General features: G+C 53.7%; 1 protein-coding gene across 4 annotated transcripts; it reads left to right on the top strand.

Annotated features, from left to right (window-relative positions):
• Nucleotides 1-65: 65 nt before the first annotated feature.
• Nucleotides 66-19,885, top strand: CPT1C (carnitine palmitoyltransferase 1C). 4 transcript variants are annotated; one of them, XM_073886713.1, is made up of 20 exons: nucleotides 66-559; nucleotides 1,088-1,165; nucleotides 1,283-1,429; nucleotides 5,889-6,028; nucleotides 7,719-7,890; nucleotides 8,144-8,245; nucleotides 8,337-8,474; nucleotides 11,948-12,025; nucleotides 12,249-12,356; nucleotides 12,512-12,596; nucleotides 13,700-13,943; nucleotides 14,081-14,263; nucleotides 14,804-14,909; nucleotides 16,587-16,703; nucleotides 16,987-17,151; nucleotides 17,392-17,526; nucleotides 18,168-18,320; nucleotides 18,957-19,070; nucleotides 19,216-19,308; nucleotides 19,566-19,885. In XM_073886713.1, the coding sequence occupies exons 3-20, from the start codon at nucleotides 1,289-1,291 to the stop codon at nucleotides 19,749-19,751; spliced, it is 2,460 nt and encodes an 819-aa protein (XP_073742814.1). In that variant the 5' UTR covers nucleotides 66-559; nucleotides 1,088-1,165; nucleotides 1,283-1,288; the 3' UTR covers nucleotides 19,752-19,885. The 4 variants fall into 4 exon arrangements, with proteins under 4 accessions (XP_073742814.1, XP_073742815.1, XP_025705748.1 ...); XM_025849963.2 differs by having other exon boundaries at nucleotides 67-559; nucleotides 1,088-1,151; nucleotides 13,748-13,943; XM_073886712.1 differs by having other exon boundaries at nucleotides 67-559; nucleotides 1,088-1,151.
• The last annotated feature ends 257 nt before the right edge of the window (nucleotides 19,886-20,142 follow it).

Below are 20,142 nucleotides of genomic sequence, written 5' to 3'. Positions count from 1 at the left end.
TTGATTCGCTCTGGCTCGATACCCACGCGCGTGACTTTACGTGTACCCAAAGGTGGGCTGTGGGTTCCAAGCTGAGCCTCGTTTTGCAGAGAGGAAGGAGAGTGAGACAAAGCGGAGTGGGAAGCCCAAGAACCTGGGGTTCGGAGGCGAGGAGCAGCTCAGAACCCGGGAAGCCAACGGTGGAGAAATCGGGCGGAGTAGAAAAAGACTGAGGGCTAGGGAATCGAACGGAGGGAGAGGATTGGACGCCGGGATTCGAGGGGGCGGGGATAGAACGCAGAGGGTTGGAAGGGGGCGGGGATAAAACCAGAGACTCTAATACCCGGCAAGGCACGCGCGAGGCAGAAATCCGGGTGCCTGGATGTTGGATAATCGGGGGCGACCAGGAGCTCCGGAGGCCCGACGACCAAGTCGCGGACTCGTCGCCCTGGGATTGGACATATGCAAGTGGGAGACTTGGGTCTGGCGCTCTAAATCGAGGGTGGGGGAAATCGAGGGTGGGGGGGTGTGCTCGGGCTTGGTCGCCAGGATCGGATCGGCGGACCTCTGACTCAGCGTGGTAAGTATTTGGAGGGGCTCGAGCTTCTGCGGGGCCTGGAGGCCTGTGTCTTGGGTTGGGCGCGCGGGCCTCTCCATCACTTGTCCTCGAAGCTCGCATCGGCTCACAGCCTCAGCATCCCTGGCTGTGAGGCATGCGCAGTAGGGTGCTCCCGCCCCCATCCCCTCCAGCCCCCGGTGCGGGGGATGGGCCACCCTAGAGCGGACGAATTTATAGACTTCCCCCCCCCGCTCCTCCCCCGCCACTCCCCACCCACCCCATCCCCCCCACCCCCCTGTCGCCCTGGCATGGGAAGCGGAAATGGGGCGGACGGTGCCAACGTCCGGCAGGTGTTCATTTCAAATGGGTCTCGGACTGATGTTTTTCTCTAGACCCCGCAACTCAACCCTGGACCAGTTTCCCGCCCCCAACCCTGAATCTTTGAAAGTCCTTCATGGGGAGGGGCGCCCTGCCTTGCACCTCGTTCTCAGCAGAACAGCAAAAGGAATTAACGCGAGTTGTCCCTCCTGCCTCTCTATGCGTTCACAGAGGTCCCCAACTGACGTCCCTCCAGCACCGGAGGTGTCTGGCCAAGTCCTTCAAGACCCCTCAGGTGATTAGGGAAGGGTGAGCTGCCGTCCTATATTCCTGGGTCTGTAGGAGGAGGGGGTTGGGGGCCCGGACTCCCGGGTGTGAGGCTGGGGACCTAGAGAATGACCCTCTGTCCACCTCCCGGGGCTCTAGGGTGACATGGCTGAAGCGCACCAGGCCGTGGGCTTCCGACCCTCGACGACCTCGGACGGGGCCGAAATGGAGCTCAGTGCCCCGGTGTTGCAGGAGATCTACCTCTCCGGACTGCGCTCCTGGAAAAGGCACCTCTCCCGTTTCTGGGTGAGGAGAGCCACGACTTGGTTTTCTTCCAGGGATCCATTTAGGTGCTTCAGGGGTGCCTGAGGCCCACTCCAGCGTCTGGGTGATTCCCTCAGGGGATCCTATCACCCCCTTCTGAGAATTTTGCTGTCGACTTTCAGAAGCCCTTAAATAGCCATTTCTGTGTTCTCCGAGGCTCACTTGGGAACCCTCAACCTCACCTACTGGGAACCTCTATTCACCTCTCTCTTAACACCACTTCCGGGACCACTTCCCTTTTTCCTCACACCCCCCAAACCCAAATTCCAGTTTCTAGAATTCAGACCCCAGACCCCATGGTGCTCCCCTCCCCCTTTCGTCTCTAGGTTCTAAACTGGGTGCTCATTTCAGAACACTGTGACCCGATCAAGATCTTGGTCAGCCCGCACCCCAATCCCGAAGGGCCCTTCTTCCCCCAGCCCGTGCCCCTGGGTCTGGGGGCCGCCTCCTTGCCCTCACTTCTGAATCCCCAATACCCTTCTCCGGTATGCAGTGCACCTTCCCTGTGGTTCCGGGATGTGAACCTCCAAATGTCTAGATCCACACTTCTCCATCCCTATAGACCCTGCTGTCCCAGTCTGGGCTCGTTGCCCTTGCTCTAGAATGCCCATGCCCAACCTCTAACCAGAGCCCACGCCTGCCCCCAGGGTCACCAGTTCTAGAACTATGGCCCTGCGTACATCCAGAGTCTCCCTGTCTGTGAACACAAATCTTGAACACTTGTGGGGCTGGCCAAGCCTGACTTTGAATCCTGGCTCGGCCACTTACCAGCTGCGTGGCCTTGGGCAAGTGCGCCTCTCTGAGGCTCAGTTTCCCCACATGTCAAACGGGGGTGATGATAACACCTCCCTCAACAGGACAGTTGCGAGGATTAAGTGAATTCTTCTTACATATAAGCACTGAGCGAACCGCCTGGCCCATGTCAAGTGCAGAGTAAGTGTTAGCTTTTGATAATATTGTTCTTGATTCATTAGCCAGATATCTATGGAGCATTTATTAAGGGCCTGCCACTGCTTGGGACACTGGGGACATGGCAGGGAGCAAGACAGAATCCTGCCCTTGTGGAACTCTTGATTTAGTAGGAGGAGAAGGCCATAAGGGGACACATAAGCAAGATGTGGAGTATGTCAGATCACGTGACATGTGCTATGGGAGAACAGTAAGGCCCGCCAGGTGGAAAGAGGGAGCCTTGGGGGTGTTGTCACTAAACAAGGGGGTGGCCCGGGCCCTGGAGGATTTCCTGAAGCTGAGACGTTTGAACAGGCTGGATTGAACCTCTATAACCTTATGAGTTATTAAAATAGAGAGATATCTGTTCCAGTGGATAAATAGCCACTACCCCAGACCCCCAAAGAGTTTCTGTCTGTTTTGTTTTGTTTTTTTAAGATTTTATTTTCAAGTAATCTCTACACCGGACATGGGACTCAAACCCACAACTCTGAGATCAAGAGTCACGCACTCTACTGACTGAGCCAGCCAGGTGCCCCCCCGCCCCCGCCTCCAAAGAGCAGGGGAACCCCCTGGGCCTCAGGCTAATCCATCAATTAAAACATTACCATGTGGCCATTAGCCTGTGGTTAAATACATAAAGACACATATACATACACACACATAAGTGTGTGTATTAAAAATTAAGATATAGTTTCAGAAAAAAGGCAGTTTTAAAATATACAGTCCTTGAATTTTGACAATACCCGTGTAACCAACTTCCTATCAAGACAGCCTGGCCTGGACCATTCTAGAATGTTCCTTTGAGCCCTTTTCCGGTGCACGCCCCCCACTCAAGGCAGCCGCTGTTCTGATTCCTATGCTTGTAGGTGGATTTTGACTAGTGCTGCGCTGTTGACTTTTTGACCCCTAGTTTTGAGTCCCTCCCCCCCGCAGGCCCTCTCATTAGTGTAAATTGGTAATTGTAATAATGATCATTCTTGCCTTTCTATCACATAGCCACCTCTCTCCCTGTTGGACACCTGATGCTCTTATGTCTTCCTCTTCCATTGTGGGACCCCATGGGCCACCACGAAGTCTCGTAGCTCCTGGAACACAGTCCCAGGGTGAGGGCTGTGCCCTCAGCAACCACAGGGCTGAAATTCCATAATTTCTTCATTTATAAAATGGTATCCCTGACAGTCCCTCCCTCAAGGGATTGTTGCAACCATTAGTGGCTTTAGCAGAAGGCCTGACTCACAGAAGGGACCCGTCCAACATTGCTGTTTTATGATCCTGGTGGTTCCACATAGGTACTGTGTGTCCCCTGGCATGTTCTTAACTTCTCTGAGCCAAATCGCATTAGGTAATATTTAGTGTATCCTGGGCTCTACACTCACCAAGCCCTTTAAATGTTATTGCGTGTGAATGACTCTTGATCTCGGGGTCCTAAGTCGGAGCCCCACAATGGGTGTAGAGATTATGCAAAACTAAAATCTTTTTTTTTTTTAAGATTTTATTTGTTTATTTGACAGAGAGAGAGAGACAGCGAGAGAGGGGACACAAGCAGGGGGAGTGGCAGAGGGAGAAGCGGGCTTCCCGCCGAGCAGGGAGCCCGATGCGGGGCTCGATCCCAGGACCCTGGGATCATGACCTGAGCCAAAGGCAGATGCTCAACGACTGAGCCAGCCAGGCACCCCAAAACTAAGATCTTTTAAAAATAAAAATAAACCTATTGCTCACTTGATCCCCCTTATAGCCATCTAAGGTAGACCTATTATTAGTCCCATTTTACAGATGAGGGAACAGAGGCCCAGAGAAGGGCTTTTTCACTTTCCCAAGGTCACATAGCTGCTAAGAGGCAGAGCTAGAATTAGTCTGGCTGTGGTGCCCACGCCCATGCCTGCTCTCCTGGGCAGGACCTATGCCATGGGGCTGTCGTGGATTATGTGCAGTGGGTCATTTGGGCCAAGCAAGTGGCACAGCATCCATGTGGGTCATTCATCAGCAGGAGGTCAGAGGGATTCCTGAGTTGGTTTCCAAATGCATACGAGATGTGGCACCTTGCAGTGCATCCTGTTGCATTAGGGTCCTGAGGCATCTGGATGATTTGAGGGGTTGACATTGGACCCTCTGTGGCTTTGGACAAGTTCTTCCAACCTCTTCTCTTCTTGGTTTTCTTCACCCGAGCGATGGACATAACGGTATTTACTGCTACCTTACTGAGGAACAGGGCAATGAGATGATTTATTGATGCGCCTGGTCCTTGGGAAGTGCTCTGGGGACATTTCCTGTTATTACAAAGCCCCTGTTCTATGACAATCCAGAGCACCAGATAAAGGAGCCAGCAGCTTCTCTTAAAAAGAAGTCCTAAACAACGAAAGCACCACGTTTGCCTGTAAGCTTTGCTGGCCAAACCAAAGAAAGATCGTCAAGTGAATAAATCCCCAACAAGAAGGAGAGTAGCAATAGAAAGGGTCATTGTAATCATGTTTACCGAGCGCCTACTGTGTGCCTGGCTCTGAGCTATGCAATTCGCCCTCCTCCCAGCCCCCTTGGCTTTATTTTTCTCCATAGTCCCTATTGCCATCTGTCACACTACCCTAAATCCTTTTGGGTATCTACTGTCTCTGTCCCCCAGGAGAGCAGGACTCTTGCTGTCTTCTTGTCACCGCTGTAGGACTGCAATCAGCATTTGTGGAAGGCCATTTTCTCATCCCACCCTCGTGACAGCACTATGAGCCCTGTACTGGGATTGTTCCCATTCCACAGATGAGGAAACCGAGATGGAGAGGGGAAGCCACTTGTTTGCGGTCACTTAGCTTGTTAGTGACAGAGCAGGGATTTTCAGCCCAGGGCTCCAGAGCCCAAGTTCTAAAGCACGATCTCTGAGGCTTTCCTGTTGGCTAAATGTGGGGGAAAAGAGAGAACGTGGTTTCTTGAGCCCTGATGCCGATACCCCCACTAACAGTAGCTCTTATCGTGGTGTGTGACCTTGAACCTAAGTGTTCTTTCGTAAAATGAGATCACTAAGTACCCACCTCACAGGGCTGTTGGGGGGATTTTAAGAGCTCATCCTTGTAGAAGGTGCTTGGTCATGAGACTCGGTTAAGTGTTAGTTATCTCCATGACACTTCCCTGGGAGTCTGGTTAGTAGCCCATGACTTTCATTCATTCCATGGCCATGTAGTTCTAGAAGGCCTACCGAGCTCCAGACCCTGCTGTATATGGGGGATCATTTTGCCTGAGAGTAACCTCCAGAGAACCCTCCCTGACTCCTTCAACTTGAGCAACCTGCCTCTGCAGGGCTCCTGTGCCTTGCTTTATGTCCACTGGCACTCACTTCATTCCTGCCTCACCTCCCTGAGGGGGCAGGACCCAGATCTGTCTGGTTCCCACGGGGTCTTGAACACCCAGCTTGGGGTTCAGCACACACTGGGTACTCTGTCAATATCTAAGAATTGTGCTCAGAGGAGGGATAATTGATTGAATGGGTGCCCTTTCCTCCCCACAGAATGACTTTCTCACTGGTGTGTTCCCCGCCAGCCCGCTCAGCTGGCTCTTCCTCTTCAGTGCAATCCAGCTCGCCTGGTTCCTCCAGCTGGATCCTTCTCTAGGACTGATGGAAAAGATCAAAGAGTTGCTGCCAGACTGGTGAGCTCCCCCACCTGCGCTGAGTAACCTCCCTAATGCCTCTCCCTCCACCCAGTGAGTTTCTCTATTAGTGTGGCATGCCTGCTAAAAGTAACCTCAAAAATACATAAATAAACAAATAAATAAATAAAAAAGAAAAGTAACCTCTGAGATTCACTTTGGGTCAGATTATAAAGGTACAGCACGAGGAAAATGGAGGTGATTTCATCCCTTTCTTGCTAAGAGGGACACTGACAAGCTAGAAAACGTCCAGATATGGTTATATATGCACTGACAAAAGTAGGAGCTCTGCTGGGCTCCAGTTGTGTAGTCTTAGGCAAGAGACTTCACCGTTCTCTTGTCAGTCTTCATTTATAAAATGTAGGTAATAATAATTGCTTCCTAGGGTGGTTGGGAGAATCAAACAAAAGCATGCACATGGAAGGGTACCCAGCTGGCTCAGTAGGTGGAGCATGCGACGCTTGACCTCAGGGTCGTGAGTGCGAGCCCCACGTTGAACATGGAGCCTACTTAAGTAAATTAATAAAATAAATAAATAAATAAATAAATAAATAAATAAATAAAATCTTTTTTTAAAAAAGCATGCATGTGATCCATTCAGTACAGGGCCAGGAGGTTACTAAATGAGAGTGGTTGTATTATTGTCATTTTGGAGAAAGTTTTGGAAGCCAGGTGCAGGTGAAGTGACAGGTTCTAATGGTTCTAATTCTTGGCTTAATCCCCCTGGGGATGAAGGTTCAGGTTTTGTACAGATAGTTCCAAAGGGCAGACCCAGAATCAGAGGTAGGAATTTCCAGGAAGGCTAGATTTATCCAGTGTTCAGAGGGGAAGTAACTCCCCCCCCAAGTCCTCCAGGTGGGCCTTGCTCACACGTCTGATTGCCACTTTGCAAACATGTTGATCTACGGTAGTTGTCGATCAGCAGATCAACGTTTTCTTAAACCTGAGTGTGTACTGGAACCACCTGGGAGGCTTGTTAAAACACTGATGGCGGGGGCCCCACCCCCAAGAGATTCTGTTTTAGTAGCTCTGGGTGGGGCCCGGGGATTTGCATTTCCAACCAGCTTCCAGGCCCTTCGGATGCTGCTGGGCTAAGGGCCACACTTTGAGAACCACTGCTTTAGAGTAGAATTTGATTGTTGGGAGAGAGAAGTGTGTCCCTTCTTTTTCTTTTTTTTTTTTTAAGATTTTATTTATTTGAGAGAGAGAGAGCACGTGAGGGGAGAAGGAGCAGAGGGAGAGAGAGAAGCAGACTCCCCACTGAGCAGCGAGCCCGACATGGGACTTGATCCCAGAGGACCCTGGGATCATGACCTGAACTGAAGGCAGATGCTTAACCAACTGAGCCACCCAGGCGCCCCAAATGTGTGTCCCTTCAAAAAAAAACAAACAAAAAAACCCAGCTCCCACTTATTAAGTACCTATCAGTTTCCATGGGAATTGATTTTAGGAGCTTTGGTGTCCTCACGAACCCGGGGGGAGAAGGGGTGGCATAGAGAGAGAGGATCCATGCCTACTTTACAAGGGAGGAAAAGGGATTTCCATGACTGACTCCAATTCTAGAAGATAAGGCCCCGAGTCAAAAGACCAGGGTCAGAGAACAATCGGAGGAGCAGCGGCTGGGTGGGGTCGGAGGGGAGGGCCGTTCTGAGGCTGGGAGACCCAGGCCCGTTTTCTCTTTCACTCCCAGGGGTGGAGAGCACCACAGGCTTCGGGGAGTCCTGGCCGCAGCGCTGTTTGCTTCGTGTCTGTGGGGAGCCCTGATCTTTACCCTTCACGTGGCCCTGAGGCTGCTTCTGTCCTACCATGGCTGGCTCCTTGAACCCCACGGAGCCATGTCCTCCCCCACCAAGACCTGGCTGGTATGTGAGGGGCAGAGCCCTCCCTGCTCAGGCCCTCCGGGGACCCACTTCTCTGTCTCCTTCTCTCTGGTCTCTGCCCCCACCTTTTTGGGACCCTGTCCACCTCTGGTCTCTATTCCTCCTCCTGGGTTTGTGTCCCCACTTCCTCTGGGTCTCTACCCCATTCTCTCTGTAGGTTACCACATCACCCCCGACCCTGGTCCCCAACCCCAGGGAGGGGTGTAACGACCCACTAATTCCCGCTTCCCTCCAGGCCCTGGTCCGCATCTTCTCCGGCCGCAAAACAATGCTCTTCAGTTACCAGCGCTCCCTGCCACGCCAGCCCGTGCCCTCGGTGCAGGACACCGTGCGCAAGGTGGGCCTGCCTGGGACCTCCACCGGGGGTTGGGGTGGGGCGGCCGGGGGCGGGCGGGGGCGTGACCTACCCTCTTCTCCTTGCCCCTCAGTACCTGGAATCTGTCCGGCCCATCCTCTCCGACGAGGACTTCGACTGGACGTCAGTCCTCGCGCAGGAATTCCTGAGGCTGCAGGCGTCGCTGCTGCAGTGGTACCTGCAGCTCAAGTCCTGGTGGGCGTCCAATTACGTGAGTCCCACACCCGGATCCGCAAGGTTCTGAGGCTCCTTCCTAACCTGTAGGTCTAGGCCCCGCCCCGCCCCACGCCCCCAGGCCCTGCGGCGCTGGAACATTTTTTGAGCCCCGCCCCATGCTCTATATTCTGAGCCCCGCCCCCACGCTCCCATAGTATAAACCCAACCCCAGATGCTCCGACTTGCTCCTCCTACTCTCCAATATTCTGAACCTACATATTGAGCCTCCCCACGCCATGCTCCGACATTCTGAGCCTGACTTCAATAATCTAAGCCCCGCCGCCAGGGCCTGCCCACATCCACAGCCCCGCCCCCAACCCTCCAGGACTGCATCCACAATTCCAGGACTTATCCAACATTTCAGCCCTCCCCTGGCAGAAGGCAAAAAACATTTTGAGCCTCCGCCCCCAGAGTTGTTCTTGTTTTACCCCCTCCTTCTGCGTGAGGGCACCTCCCCCAAATGGGCTTCTGAGTTGAGGAGCTAGGCCTTTGGTAGTACTCTGACTTGAGCTTCTTGGGAGACTGAGGCACAGAACAAGACGACAGTTCGCCCAAATCAGGGCTTACAGGCCTTTTATTATGTAGGGAGTCATAGCTAGCTGGCGGGCAGCGTGGGATGAGATGAGGTGCAGGTAGCAATAAAGACACATAGGGTGGTGTGAGTGTCTGGGGGGGTGGGATGGTCTGACCGGATGAGAGGATTAGGTTTCCAGGAGGAGCAGTTCTTAGGGCCGAGCCCTGAGGGTTGGACAGAACTTGAACCTGTCCAGGTTGGTAGGAGGGAGAGGGCTGAGCAGAGGTGAGGAAATAAGGAGGTTGTAGGGCATGTGTTGGGAACACGGAGGGCTTTCCTGTGGCTGGAACAAAGGATGGAAGGGTGATCCTCATGAGAGGTGATGGTGGAGTGGTGGGGAGAGGCCTGAACTCCAGCTGAGGACCTTGGGCTTTTTCTAGGGGGCGCCAAGGAGCCATGGGAGGATTCTGAACAGGGAAGAGTCAGGATCAGCTCTGCCATCTGGGAAAGACTGGAGGGGAGACCCTGGAGGCTGGGAGGCTGGAGAGGGTATTAGGGTGAGGACGTGGGCCGGGGGGAAGGACAGACAGTGGGATGAAGCAGAGTCAAGGCGGGAGGGTGGGGCTGGGACTGCCAAGCTGGGGGTGGGGAGATGGTGAGGCTGGCACCCACGGGCCTCACCTGGTATGGGAGGGACTGCAGGGCTCTCTCTGAGACGGGGAGAAGGGGAGCAGCTTTGCGGTGAACACGGCACTGAGCTCCATGGGGGTGCCTGAGGGGTACAGAGGAGATGCCCTGGGGCAGCCGGATCCCTGAGTGGGGGCTCAGGAAAGAGGCCTGGGTGACAGCAAACGGGACCTTCAGCTGCAGAAGGAAATTGAAACATTGGACTTGGAAGGGGAGAGGATCTGGGACAGAGCCCCAAGGGGCAGCAACATGGAAAGGTCAGTCAGACAAGCTCCGTGGAGGGGACTGAGTGGTGTCTGGAGGGGTAGGAGGGAAGCCAGGCCTTAAGTTTTACATTTTTTTTCCCCCTTCAAGCTGTTGGGCCAGATTCTGTGCCAAAACATATGCTCATGCATGCTCGGACACACACACACACACACACACACACACACACACACAATGTATATATTTCATCGTACCTCTGAGGCTCTGCCATCATAACATACCCCATTAGCTGAAGTACAACAAAGAAAAAAAAAAAGAAGGCCAACTAAAGTCTGACACAGTGCTGTCTTATCACAGACTTTTTATCTATATTTTTAATTTGTTATATAAATTTTATATATTATATGTAATTTTAAATTGTATAATATATATGATTGTATATTTTATAACTTATAGAAATATATTTAATATACCACGTAAAATATATGTAACATAGATATACATAATTTTTATTGTGGCAAAACGGACATAATATAAAATTTACCATTTTAACCACTTTTAAGTATGCAATTCGGTGATATTAAGTACATCCGCAATGTCGTGGAACCATCACGACAATCTGTTTCTAGAACTTTTCATCCCAAACAGAAACTCTGTACCAATGAGGCAACGCATCCCCATTCCCACTTCCCCAAAGTACCAGGTAACCTCTAGTCTACTTACTACCTCTAGGAATTGACCTATTTTAGATTTTTCGTATAAGTAGAATCATACGCGATCTGTCCCTTTGTGTCGGATTCATTTCACCAGGTATGATGCTTTCAGGGTGCATCCATGTTATAGTGCACATCAGATTTTCATTCCTTTTTATTTATTTTTATTTAAGATTTTTATTTATTTGAGAGAGAGAGCACAAGTGCGTGGGAGGGTCAGAGGGAGAGGAAGAAGCAGACTCACTATTGAGCAGGGAGCCCGATGCAGGGCTCGATCCCAGGACCCTGAGATCATGGCCTGAGCTGAAGGCAGACCCTTAACCCACTGAGCCACCCAGGCGCCCCATTTTCATTCCTTTTTATATTAACATTCCATTGCAGGGGCGCCCGGCTGGCTCAGTCAGTGCAGCATATGACTCTTGATCTCCGGGTTGTGAGTTCAGGACCCATGTTGGGTGTAGAGATGACTTAAAAATAAAATCCTGGGGTGCCTGGGTGGCTCAGTCGGTTAAGCATCTGCCTTCGGCTTAGGTCATGATCCCGGGGTCCTGGGATCGAGCCCCAGATCGGGGTCCTTGCTCCTCAGGGAGTCCGCTTCTCCCTCTGCCTGCCACTCCCCCTGCCTGTGCGCTCTCTCACTCACTCTCTCTCAAATAAAATCTTAAAAAAAAAACCACAAATAAAATCTTAAAAAAAATTCTATTGTATGGATAGAACACACTTTAGTTGTCCATTTGTCTGTTGATGGACACTTGGGTCTCAGTGGTATTTTTTTAAATCTCGTGTGAGATCATTTCACATATATTGTTGTGCACCTAGCTTTTTTCAGTTGGCAGCGTGTCTCGGTGCTTGCTCATTCTGTGGCAGTAATATAGATGCGCCTTATTCTTTTTTTCTTTTCTTTCTTTTTTTTTTTAAATTTATTTGACAGAGAGAGACGCAGCGAGAGAGGGAACACAAGCAGGGGGAGCGGGAGAGGGAGAAGCAGGCTTCCCGCCGAGCAGGGAGCCCGATGCGGGGCTCGATCCCAGGACCCTGGGACCATGACCTGAGCTGAAGGCAGATGCTTAACGACTGAGCCACCCAGGCGCCCCTGCACCTCATTCTTTTTTAAGAGCTTGGTAGTATTCCAGAACGTGAGTGTAGCACGGTTTAGCTAACTGCTCCCCAACTGATGGACTTCTAGGTTACTGCTAGTTACTGATCACGATGACCTCCTTCACTGAGCTCCACCCTCCCCGTTTGACACAGCAAAGTCTTGGGGGTCTTGCCACTCCCGTCGCCCCCCCCACCCCGCCGCCATCTTGGCGGCAGCTGCCCCAGTCTCACATCTCTCTGCCCCGCTCCTAGGTCAGTGACTGGTGGGAAGAATTCGTGTACCTGCGCTCCCGGCACCCGCTGATGGTGAACAGCAACTATTACATGATGGTGAGGGGAGAAAGCTGGGGAGGGGCTGTGTTCCTAGCTCCCCGGGGCTAAGGTTGGAATGTCTCTGTAGAAAATGGGGTGTAGGGTCAGTGACCCCAATCAGAGTCTACTTCACCATCTCGCCGCCTGTTGGGGGTCAGGATCTGGGTTTGGGATCCGGGCCCCCGATCAGGGGGCCAAACCTGACCCCAGGCGTTTTGCCGTCCCCTCGGCTGGCCCCCAGGACTTCCTGTACGTCACTCCCACACCAGTGCAGGCCGCTCGTGCTGGGAACGCAGTCCATGCCCTCCTCCTATACCGCCACCGCCTGAACCGCCAGGAGATCCTGCCTGTAAGAGCACCCCCCCCCCCAAACCGTGGGCTGGGGACAGAGCGCCCCTCCCCCACCCCCACCTGTGGGCTGGGGACGGAGCCTGTGGTCCTGTGGCCTTGAGGCCAAGTGGGTCCTGGGAGGCAGCCTCCTCCGGAGCCCGTGGTCTCTTGCAGACTCTGCTGATGGGAATGCGGCCCTTGTGCTCTGCCCAGTATGAGAAGATATTCAATACCACACGCATTCCCGGCATCCCAAAAGGTGAGATTCCTCTTGCGTCCTCACTGACAGAGGCATCACAGTGTAGTGGTTGAGAGCATGTTCTCCTGGGCTCGAATCCCAGCGCCATCGCATCGCTCCCTAGCTGTGTGACCTTGGGTCGGTGACTACCCTCTCTGAGCCTTAGTTTTCTCATCTCTAAAATGGGATAATACTGGTACATAGGGTGGAGAGGATTAAATGAGTGTTTAGAACAGTGCAAGCCAGGGCGCCTGGGTAGCTCAGATGGTTAAGCGTCTGTCTTCCGCTCTGGTCTTGATCCCAGGGTCCTGGGATTGAGCTCCGCATGGGGGGCCTGCTTCTCCCTCTCCCTCTACTGTCCCCCCTGCTTGTGCTCTCTCACTCTCTCTGTCAAATAAATAAATCTAAACAAACAAACAAACAAACAAAAAAACCAGTGCAAGCCATACAGGACATGCCTAATAAATGGTTCTTATTTTTAAAATTTATTTTAGAGAGGGGCACCTGGAGGGCTCAGTCATTAAGCTTCCGCTCAGGTCATGGTCCCAGTGTGCTGGGATCGAGCCCCGCATCGGGCTCCCTGCTCCACGGGAGGCCTGCTTCTCCCTCTCCCACTCCCCCTGCTTGTGTTCCCTCTCTCGCTGTGTCTCTGTCAAATAAATAAATAAATAATCTTTTAAAAAATTACTTACTTATTTATTTTAAGATTTTATTTATTCATTTGAGATACAGAGAGAGAGCATGAGCAGGGAGACAGGCAGAGGGAGAGGGAGAAGCAGGCTCCTGGCTGAGCCAGGAGCCCGATGTGGGGCTCCATCCCAGGACCCCGGGATCATGACCTGAGCCGAAGGCAGATGCTTAACCATTTGAGCCACCCAGGCGCCCCTAAAAAAAAAAAAATTATTTTAGAGAGAGAGTGTGTGTGCGCGCGCTGCTAGCAGGGGGAGGAGCAGAGGAGGAGGGGGAGGGAGGGGGACTGAATCCCAAGCCAACTCCCTGCTGAATGTGGAGCCTAGAGCAGCTGGATCCCAGGACCCTGAGATCATGACCTGAGCCAAAACCAAGAGTCAGACACTGAACCAGCTGAGCCACCCAGGCGCCCTAAATGGTCCTTATTCTTGCAGTGTATCTGACCTTCCTGCCGTCCGCCCTTCTGCCCACCCCACCCCTAGACCACATCCGCCATCTCCGGGACAGCCGACACGTGGCCGTCTTCCACCGAGGCCGATTCTTCCGCGTGGGGACCCACTCCCAGAGCGGCCTGCTCTCCCCGCGGGCCCTGGAGCAGCAGTTCCAGCGAATCCTGGACGACCCCTCCCCCGCCTGCCCCCAGGAGGAGCATCTGGCTGCCCTGACCGCCGCACCCAGGTGAGAGTAAGAGCTCAGGGTTCCCGACCGTGCAGCCAGCCTCTGGAGGTTGGGGAAAGGCAAGCTGCGGGGCCAGGCAAGAGGGTGGGCAGGGTGTGTGGGCTCAGGCACGTGTCCCAGCCCCTCCCCCTCCCCAGGGATGTGTGGGCCCAGGTGCGGAGTTCCCTGAAGATCCAGGCCAAGGATGCCTTGGAGGCCGTGGAAGGAGCTGCCTTCTTTGTATCACTGGACTCGGAGCCTGCAGGGCTCACCAGGGAAGACCCCGCAGCTTCACTGGATGCCTATGCCCGTGCCCTACTGGCTGGCAGGGGCCATGACCGGTGAGTCAGCCCCTGGACTTGAACCTCACCCCAACTGGTGGCCCCAGAACCCGGTATCCAGACCTAGGACTCTGGGCACTAGACAAGCAGACCCTGGACCCCAGATCTGAGGACCACCAAACCCCAAACCTGGACCTTCCAACCTAGAGACCCCCAAAGTCAGAACCCCAAGCCTGGGGACCTTAGGCTCAGAACCACAGAATCCTTTTCATGCAGGCACCCTGGGACTTCCTACCTAGAGATCCTCAGACAACTTCCTAGATGCACCCCAGGCATCACTCTGATTTCTGAGGTTCCCAGAAGAGTCCCCCTAACCTCTCAGCTCCTTGGGAACCTTGACCCTTTCTTGGTATGTTCCCTCAAAATCTTCCAATTTCCCAAGCCTTAGACATGCCTCAGAAACCATCTAGACCGCCTGGTGGAGACCCCCAGCCTCTGGTTCCAGAAAAATCCATCCACCCTGACACTCCTACGTTCCACAGAGAGCACCTGAGTTCGCTCTTGGCCCCTTGGTGACCACTTTGAATTCTCCCCCTGTAGCTGGTTTGACAAATCCTTCACTCTAATTGTCTTCTCCAACGGGAAGCTGGGCCTCAGCGTGGAGCACTCGTGGGCCGACTGCCCCATCTCAGGACACATGTGGGAGGTAGGACGGCCAGCCCACCCCCGCCCTGGGGACCATCGGCCCCATTTCCAAAGATCTTCCTCTCCAGGGCCTTACACCCAGAGGGAAGACAGAGGCCCAGACAGGCAAAGATGAGACCGGAGTCGCCCAGCAAAGAAAAGGGTGTCTGGGATTATGACCTTCTTTTGATGGATGGGTAGTTGGGGCTCAGAGAAGGGAAGTGATTTGCCCAGAATCACCAAGCCAGCAGTTGTAGAGCAAGAATGTGATTCCAGAATGCTGTGTGACCTCGGGCAAATGACTCCCTTCCTCTGAGCCTTGATTCTTCCTTCATCAGATGAAAGGGTTGGATTTTCTTTGATCTGGAAGCTCCCATCCAATCCTAGGAACCATAGCATCTCTATTTTCTCTATTTTATTTAGTCCCTAAATCATAGAGGGTGGTGCCTATACCCTACCAGGTTCCCACTCTTCCATAGCGTTACACGAGGTGTTGGATGGGGCCCAGGGTGGGATCTGGTGTGTATGAGGGGAAGAGAGGCCCCTTTGAGATCTTAGGAGCAGCCCTGGGTAAGTACTGACTCTTCTGTGCCTGTTTCACAAATGAGAATTTTCCCCCTTTGATGATACTGGTAAGTGAAACTGTCAATTCGGTTGAACCTCAGACCCCTCAGACCCTTCTTGTCAACACGAGGTCTCTGCACATTGGCTTTGAATGAAGAGATGTCACATAGAATATGGTATAGATCATTGGAAACTCCAAGGCCCCAAGTGAGGTGTTCTTCTCCTGATATGTTTCTAACATTGCAATGGGGATGTGAATCCCTTCTTCCTAAGTTATCGTGAGAATTAAGTGGAAGGCTGGCGGGTGGTAAGTGCTCCATCAGCGCTGATTTACACTAACAAGGGGCGCCTGGGGGGCTCAATCGGTTAAGCATCTGCCTTCTGTTCAGGTCATGATCTCGGGGTCCTGGGATCGAGCCCTGCGGTGGGCTCCCTGCTCAGTGGGGAGTCTGCCTCTCCCTCTCCCCCTGCTCGTGCTCTCTCTCTCTCAAATAAATAAAATCTTTTTTTTTAAGATTTTATTTATTTATTTGACAGAGAGAGACAGCGAGAGAGGGGAACACAAGCAGGGGGAGTGGAAGAGGGAGAAGCAGGCTTCCCGCGGAGCAGGGAGCCCGATGCGGGGCTCCATCCCAGGACCCCGAGATCATGACCTGAGCCGAAGGCAGACGCTTAATGACTCAGCCACCCAGGTGCCCCTAAATAAATAAAGTCTTAAAAAAATAAGAAAATATTTAACAACCAGGAGGGCGCGGGCAGTACCCAATCAGAATGGAGGCGGACCCCTCTGGAGGTCCATACTGTGCTCGGCTCTAACTCTCCCATCTCAGGATCCTGGTGGAGGTGGTGGGGGGGTGTGTCTTGGGAGGGCTGGGGCAGCCGTTGATGGCTCTTTATCTACCAGTCAGAAGCAAAGGGTCAGTAAGCACCCGCTGAGCGTTAGTATTGGTCCCGCTCTCAGTGAACTTGAACCTGAGAACCCACCTGTGAATATCAGAGGTTTCTGTTTCTCAGGGACTGCCCCCCCTTCCCCCACCCCCAGGCCCCAGAAGGGACTTATGAAAAGAAGTCCCTGGTTAGATGGCTCTCAGCCCAGAGGGAGGAAGGGGCTCTGACAGCCTCCGTTTGTACACAGTTCACTCTGGCCACGGAATGTTTTCAGCTGGGCTACTCGGCAGATGGCCACTGCAAGGGGCATCCTGAGTCGTCGCTGCCCCAGCCCCAGCGGCTACACTGGGACCTTCCAGAAAAGGTGAGACGGGGCTTTGGGGCCTCTCCTCCAAGTACCCAAGTCCCCCTGGCTGTGACTCGAAACTCATCCCCACCTCCAAACTTAATCCCAACCCCATCCTTCCCCAACCCCAGTCCCACCTGACCTCCATCCTTAATCCAGCCCTTCAGGGACATGTTCATTCATTTCTGCACTCCACCCCTACCCTGACTCGGTTCCCACCTCTACTTCCAGCCCCACTCCCGGCTCTAACCCTACCCCATCCATAACCCCAGCCATCCCTCCCTCCCTCCTCCTCTGGCAGATCCGTCTGTCCATCTCTCTAGCCCTGAGGGGAGCCAAGACCTTGTCTGGAAACATTGACTGCCACGTCTTCCCTTTCTCCCACTTTGGCAAGAGCTTCATCAAACGCTGCCATCTCTCTTCAGACAGCTTCATCCAGGTGGCCTTGCAGCTGGCCCACTTCCGGGTCAGTTGGGGCCCTCGACCTCAGCCCCTTGCCAGGACTTTGGTTCCCCTGGGCCTGCCTTGTCAGTCCCTTTAGTGACTCTTCCTGGTCACTGCCCTTGTGGGTCTGCCATCTTGATTTCTCTCTCCCAACCACACATTCCCCAAGCAGGAGGAGGAGGGAGGTCTACACAGAGGCGGGTCAAGTCTCTGAAGATTTCCAGAGACCGGCTGACAGGCTCCTCTCTTCCTTGTCCCCCAGGACAGGGGTGAATTCTGCCTGACTTATGAGTCGACCATGACTCGCTTGTTCCTGGAAGGCCGGACAGAGACGGTGCGGTCTTGCACGAGGGAGGCCTGCAACTTCGTGAGAGCCATGGAGGACAAAGAGAAAACAGTGGGTGTAGGCCTCATTTGAGGCTTTGGTCATTTCCATATACTCATTCCTATATTTGCAAATATTTTTGGAGCACCTTCTGAGGACCAGGCCCCACGATGGGCATTATGGACAAAGGAGGAACCAGACCTGGTCTCTGACCTCAAGGAACTCACTGGTGGGGAGAGACTGAGATATTTCAGCGTAGTGCAATACATGCTTTAATGGGGGTCACATAGGGCACTGGGGGGTACCCAACAGGGATTCTTGGTTCCACAATGTAGCTCTCTTTGATTATTTAACCTCTATGTGACCTTGTGACTTCCATTTGTACCCTTCCATGTAGTCCCTATATAACCTCTCTACTCAGAACCCCCCGGGTATCTCTGCTCCCCCTACCCCCTACCTATTCTGGCTCAATGGAAGGAGTTGGGGCCCTATATCAGGCAGACCTGGGAACCCACCTGATTCTGCTTTGCTGTGTGACCTTGGGCAAGTGTCTTCCCCTCTCTGAGCCTGTTTCCCCTCTGTAAAATAGAATTGATATCTCTGCCTTGCAGGGATTTTGCAAGCTCCTTTGAGGCCGGGGGTGTGTGACAAGCCCCAACAGTAAGCCCACTTCCTGTCTTTCCATGACCTGTGACCTCCCCGGGGGACCCCAGGAACCCCAGCGCCGTGCTCTGTTCCGCCTGGCGGTGGAAAAGCACCAGGCTCTGCTGAAGGCAGCGATGAGCGGACAGGGAGTCGACCGCCACCTCTTTGCGCTCAACATCGTGTCCGAATTTCTGCACTTACGGTCGCCCTTTCTGGACCAGGTTGGGGTGCAGGGAAAGGGTTAGGGAAGAGGGGAACCACGGGAGGAGACGGGTACTTCGGGATAAGGAGGGTGAGGTTGGGAAAGGGAGGTATTAGGGGCACCTGGGTGGCTCAGGGGATCGAGCCCCGCATCGGGCTCCCTGCTCCGAGGGGAGTCGGCTTCTCCCTCTCCCACTCCCCCTGCTTGTGTTCCCTCTCTCTCACCGTGTTTCTCTCTGTCAGATAAATAAACAAAATCTTAAAAAAAAAAAAAAAAAAAAAGGAAAAGGCAGGTATTAGAGGAGAGAGTTGCTGCGGGGGTGGAGAGGGGGGGAAAAGGGGGAAAGAGAAGAGAGGGGCGGGGTCAGGGCGAAGAGGAGGCGTGGCCAGGGTGGGTGAAAGGAGGCGTGGTCAGGAAGATCGAAGAGAAGGGCGGGATCAGGCAGAAGCGGAGAGGAGGGTTGTGGTCCGAAAAGGAGGAGAGCGGAGGGGAGGGTGTCAGGGAGGGGAAGGACAGAGAAACCGGGCCATTTAAAGGAAATCGGCAGTCAGGGGAGGTCAGAAAGGGCCAGGGTTGCGTGGAACCGAGCCAAGGGGGCGCGGACCGGTGGGTCTGTCCGTCTTCATTGCATACTTGACCATCTCCTGTCCCTCAGGTTCACTCGGAGCAGTGGCCTCTGGCCACCAGCCAGATCCCTGTTCAGCAAATCCACCTATTTGATGTCCACAATTACCCTGACTATGTTTCCTCTGGTGGTGGATTTGGGCCTGTGAGTGAACCCGGGCCTGATCCCACCTGCCTGGCCCCGGGGCCCTGAGGGATGAGGGCGCTGGGGGCCTGCACTCCGGCCTAGCGGGGGGCGGGGGGGAGGACACCGGAGGCTGTTTGGTTCCCCTCCCTCTGTCCCTCTCCAGGCCGATGACCATGGTTATGGCGTTTCGTACATCTTCATGGGGGATGACACCGTCACCTTCCACATCTCCAGCAAAAAATCTAGCACAAAAACGGTGAGACGGAGTTGCACACACACCCCTGTACCCTCCTCCCTCAGGACCCAGGGATCTGGACTCCTAGCTCCCTCCCCTCCTACAACCAAGGAGTCTAGAATCCCAGCTCCCCGCTGCCCCCACGATCCAGGAATCCTAGTCCCAGCCCCCTCCTCCCTCAGACCAGGACATCAGGGACACCAGCCCTCTTGTTTTCCAGCACCGAGGAGGAGTCCCTCTCCCAGTTTCTCCTGGACATGACGTATTTCTCCTTCCAGGACTCCCACCGACTGGGGCAGCACATTGAGGACGCACTGTTGGATGTGGCCTCCCTCTTCCAGGACGGGCAGCGTCCTAAGCCCAGGTGCAGAGGGTTACAGGAGGAGCACACGGGGCACAGGGGTGGCTCTCTCCCCTGCCACAGGATGGGCTCCAGGGCACCCACGAAATCCACCAACTTTTGACCCCTCCCTGCAGGGAGCTGGTCTCCCCAAGAGCTAGAGAGAGGGTCTCTACACCTGGGCTGGTACAGGACAGAGGTGGCCTGTTTGGGTTTGGAAAATCCCACATCTGGTCCAATAAAGATGCATAAGCTGGGCGTGTGGTGTTCGCCGTGCTGTCGGGCTGGGCAGGGGTGGGAGAGGTGAGGGTTAGGGTGGAGGAGGAGAAAAGTTCCCCTCCAGCCCCAGGCCCAACCATGAATTCTCAGTTACAGTCAGTTTCAGCTACAACCCCCAACCCTGCCCATTCTGTTGCATTCCCAGCTCCAGTCACACCAAACCTAACCATCCAAGGCCCACCCCAGTCAAACAACCCCCAAAACTCTCATTAGTCCAGTTCCTGCGGTCGCAGTGC

This window comes from Callorhinus ursinus, unplaced genomic scaffold, assembly GCF_003265705.2.
Source record: "Callorhinus ursinus isolate GAN/ISIS: 27379988/994484 unplaced genomic scaffold, GSC_fseal_2.0 scaffold71, whole genome shotgun sequence".
NCBI classification, from domain to species: Eukaryota; Metazoa; Chordata; class Mammalia; order Carnivora; family Otariidae; genus Callorhinus; species Callorhinus ursinus.
Note: the sequence above shows the minus strand (reverse complement) of the source record. Positions and strands in the feature narration are given on the sequence as shown.

What these genes read in the sequence shown, in the direction of transcription:
- CPT1C (XM_073886713.1), top strand. Translation starts at nt 1,289, where the DNA reads ATGGCTGAAGCGCACCAGGCCGTGGGCTTCCGACCCTCGACGACCTCG. An exon ending in CCCCCACCAAGACCTGGCTG is followed by an intron (nt 7,891 to 8,143) that starts GTATGTGAGGGG and finishes GCTTCCCTCCAG; the next exon opens with GCCCTGGTCCGCATCTTCTC. An exon ending in CTGGTGGTGGATTTGGGCCT is followed by an intron (nt 19,071 to 19,215) that starts GTGAGTGAACCC and finishes GTCCCTCTCCAG; the next exon opens with GCCGATGACCATGGTTATGG.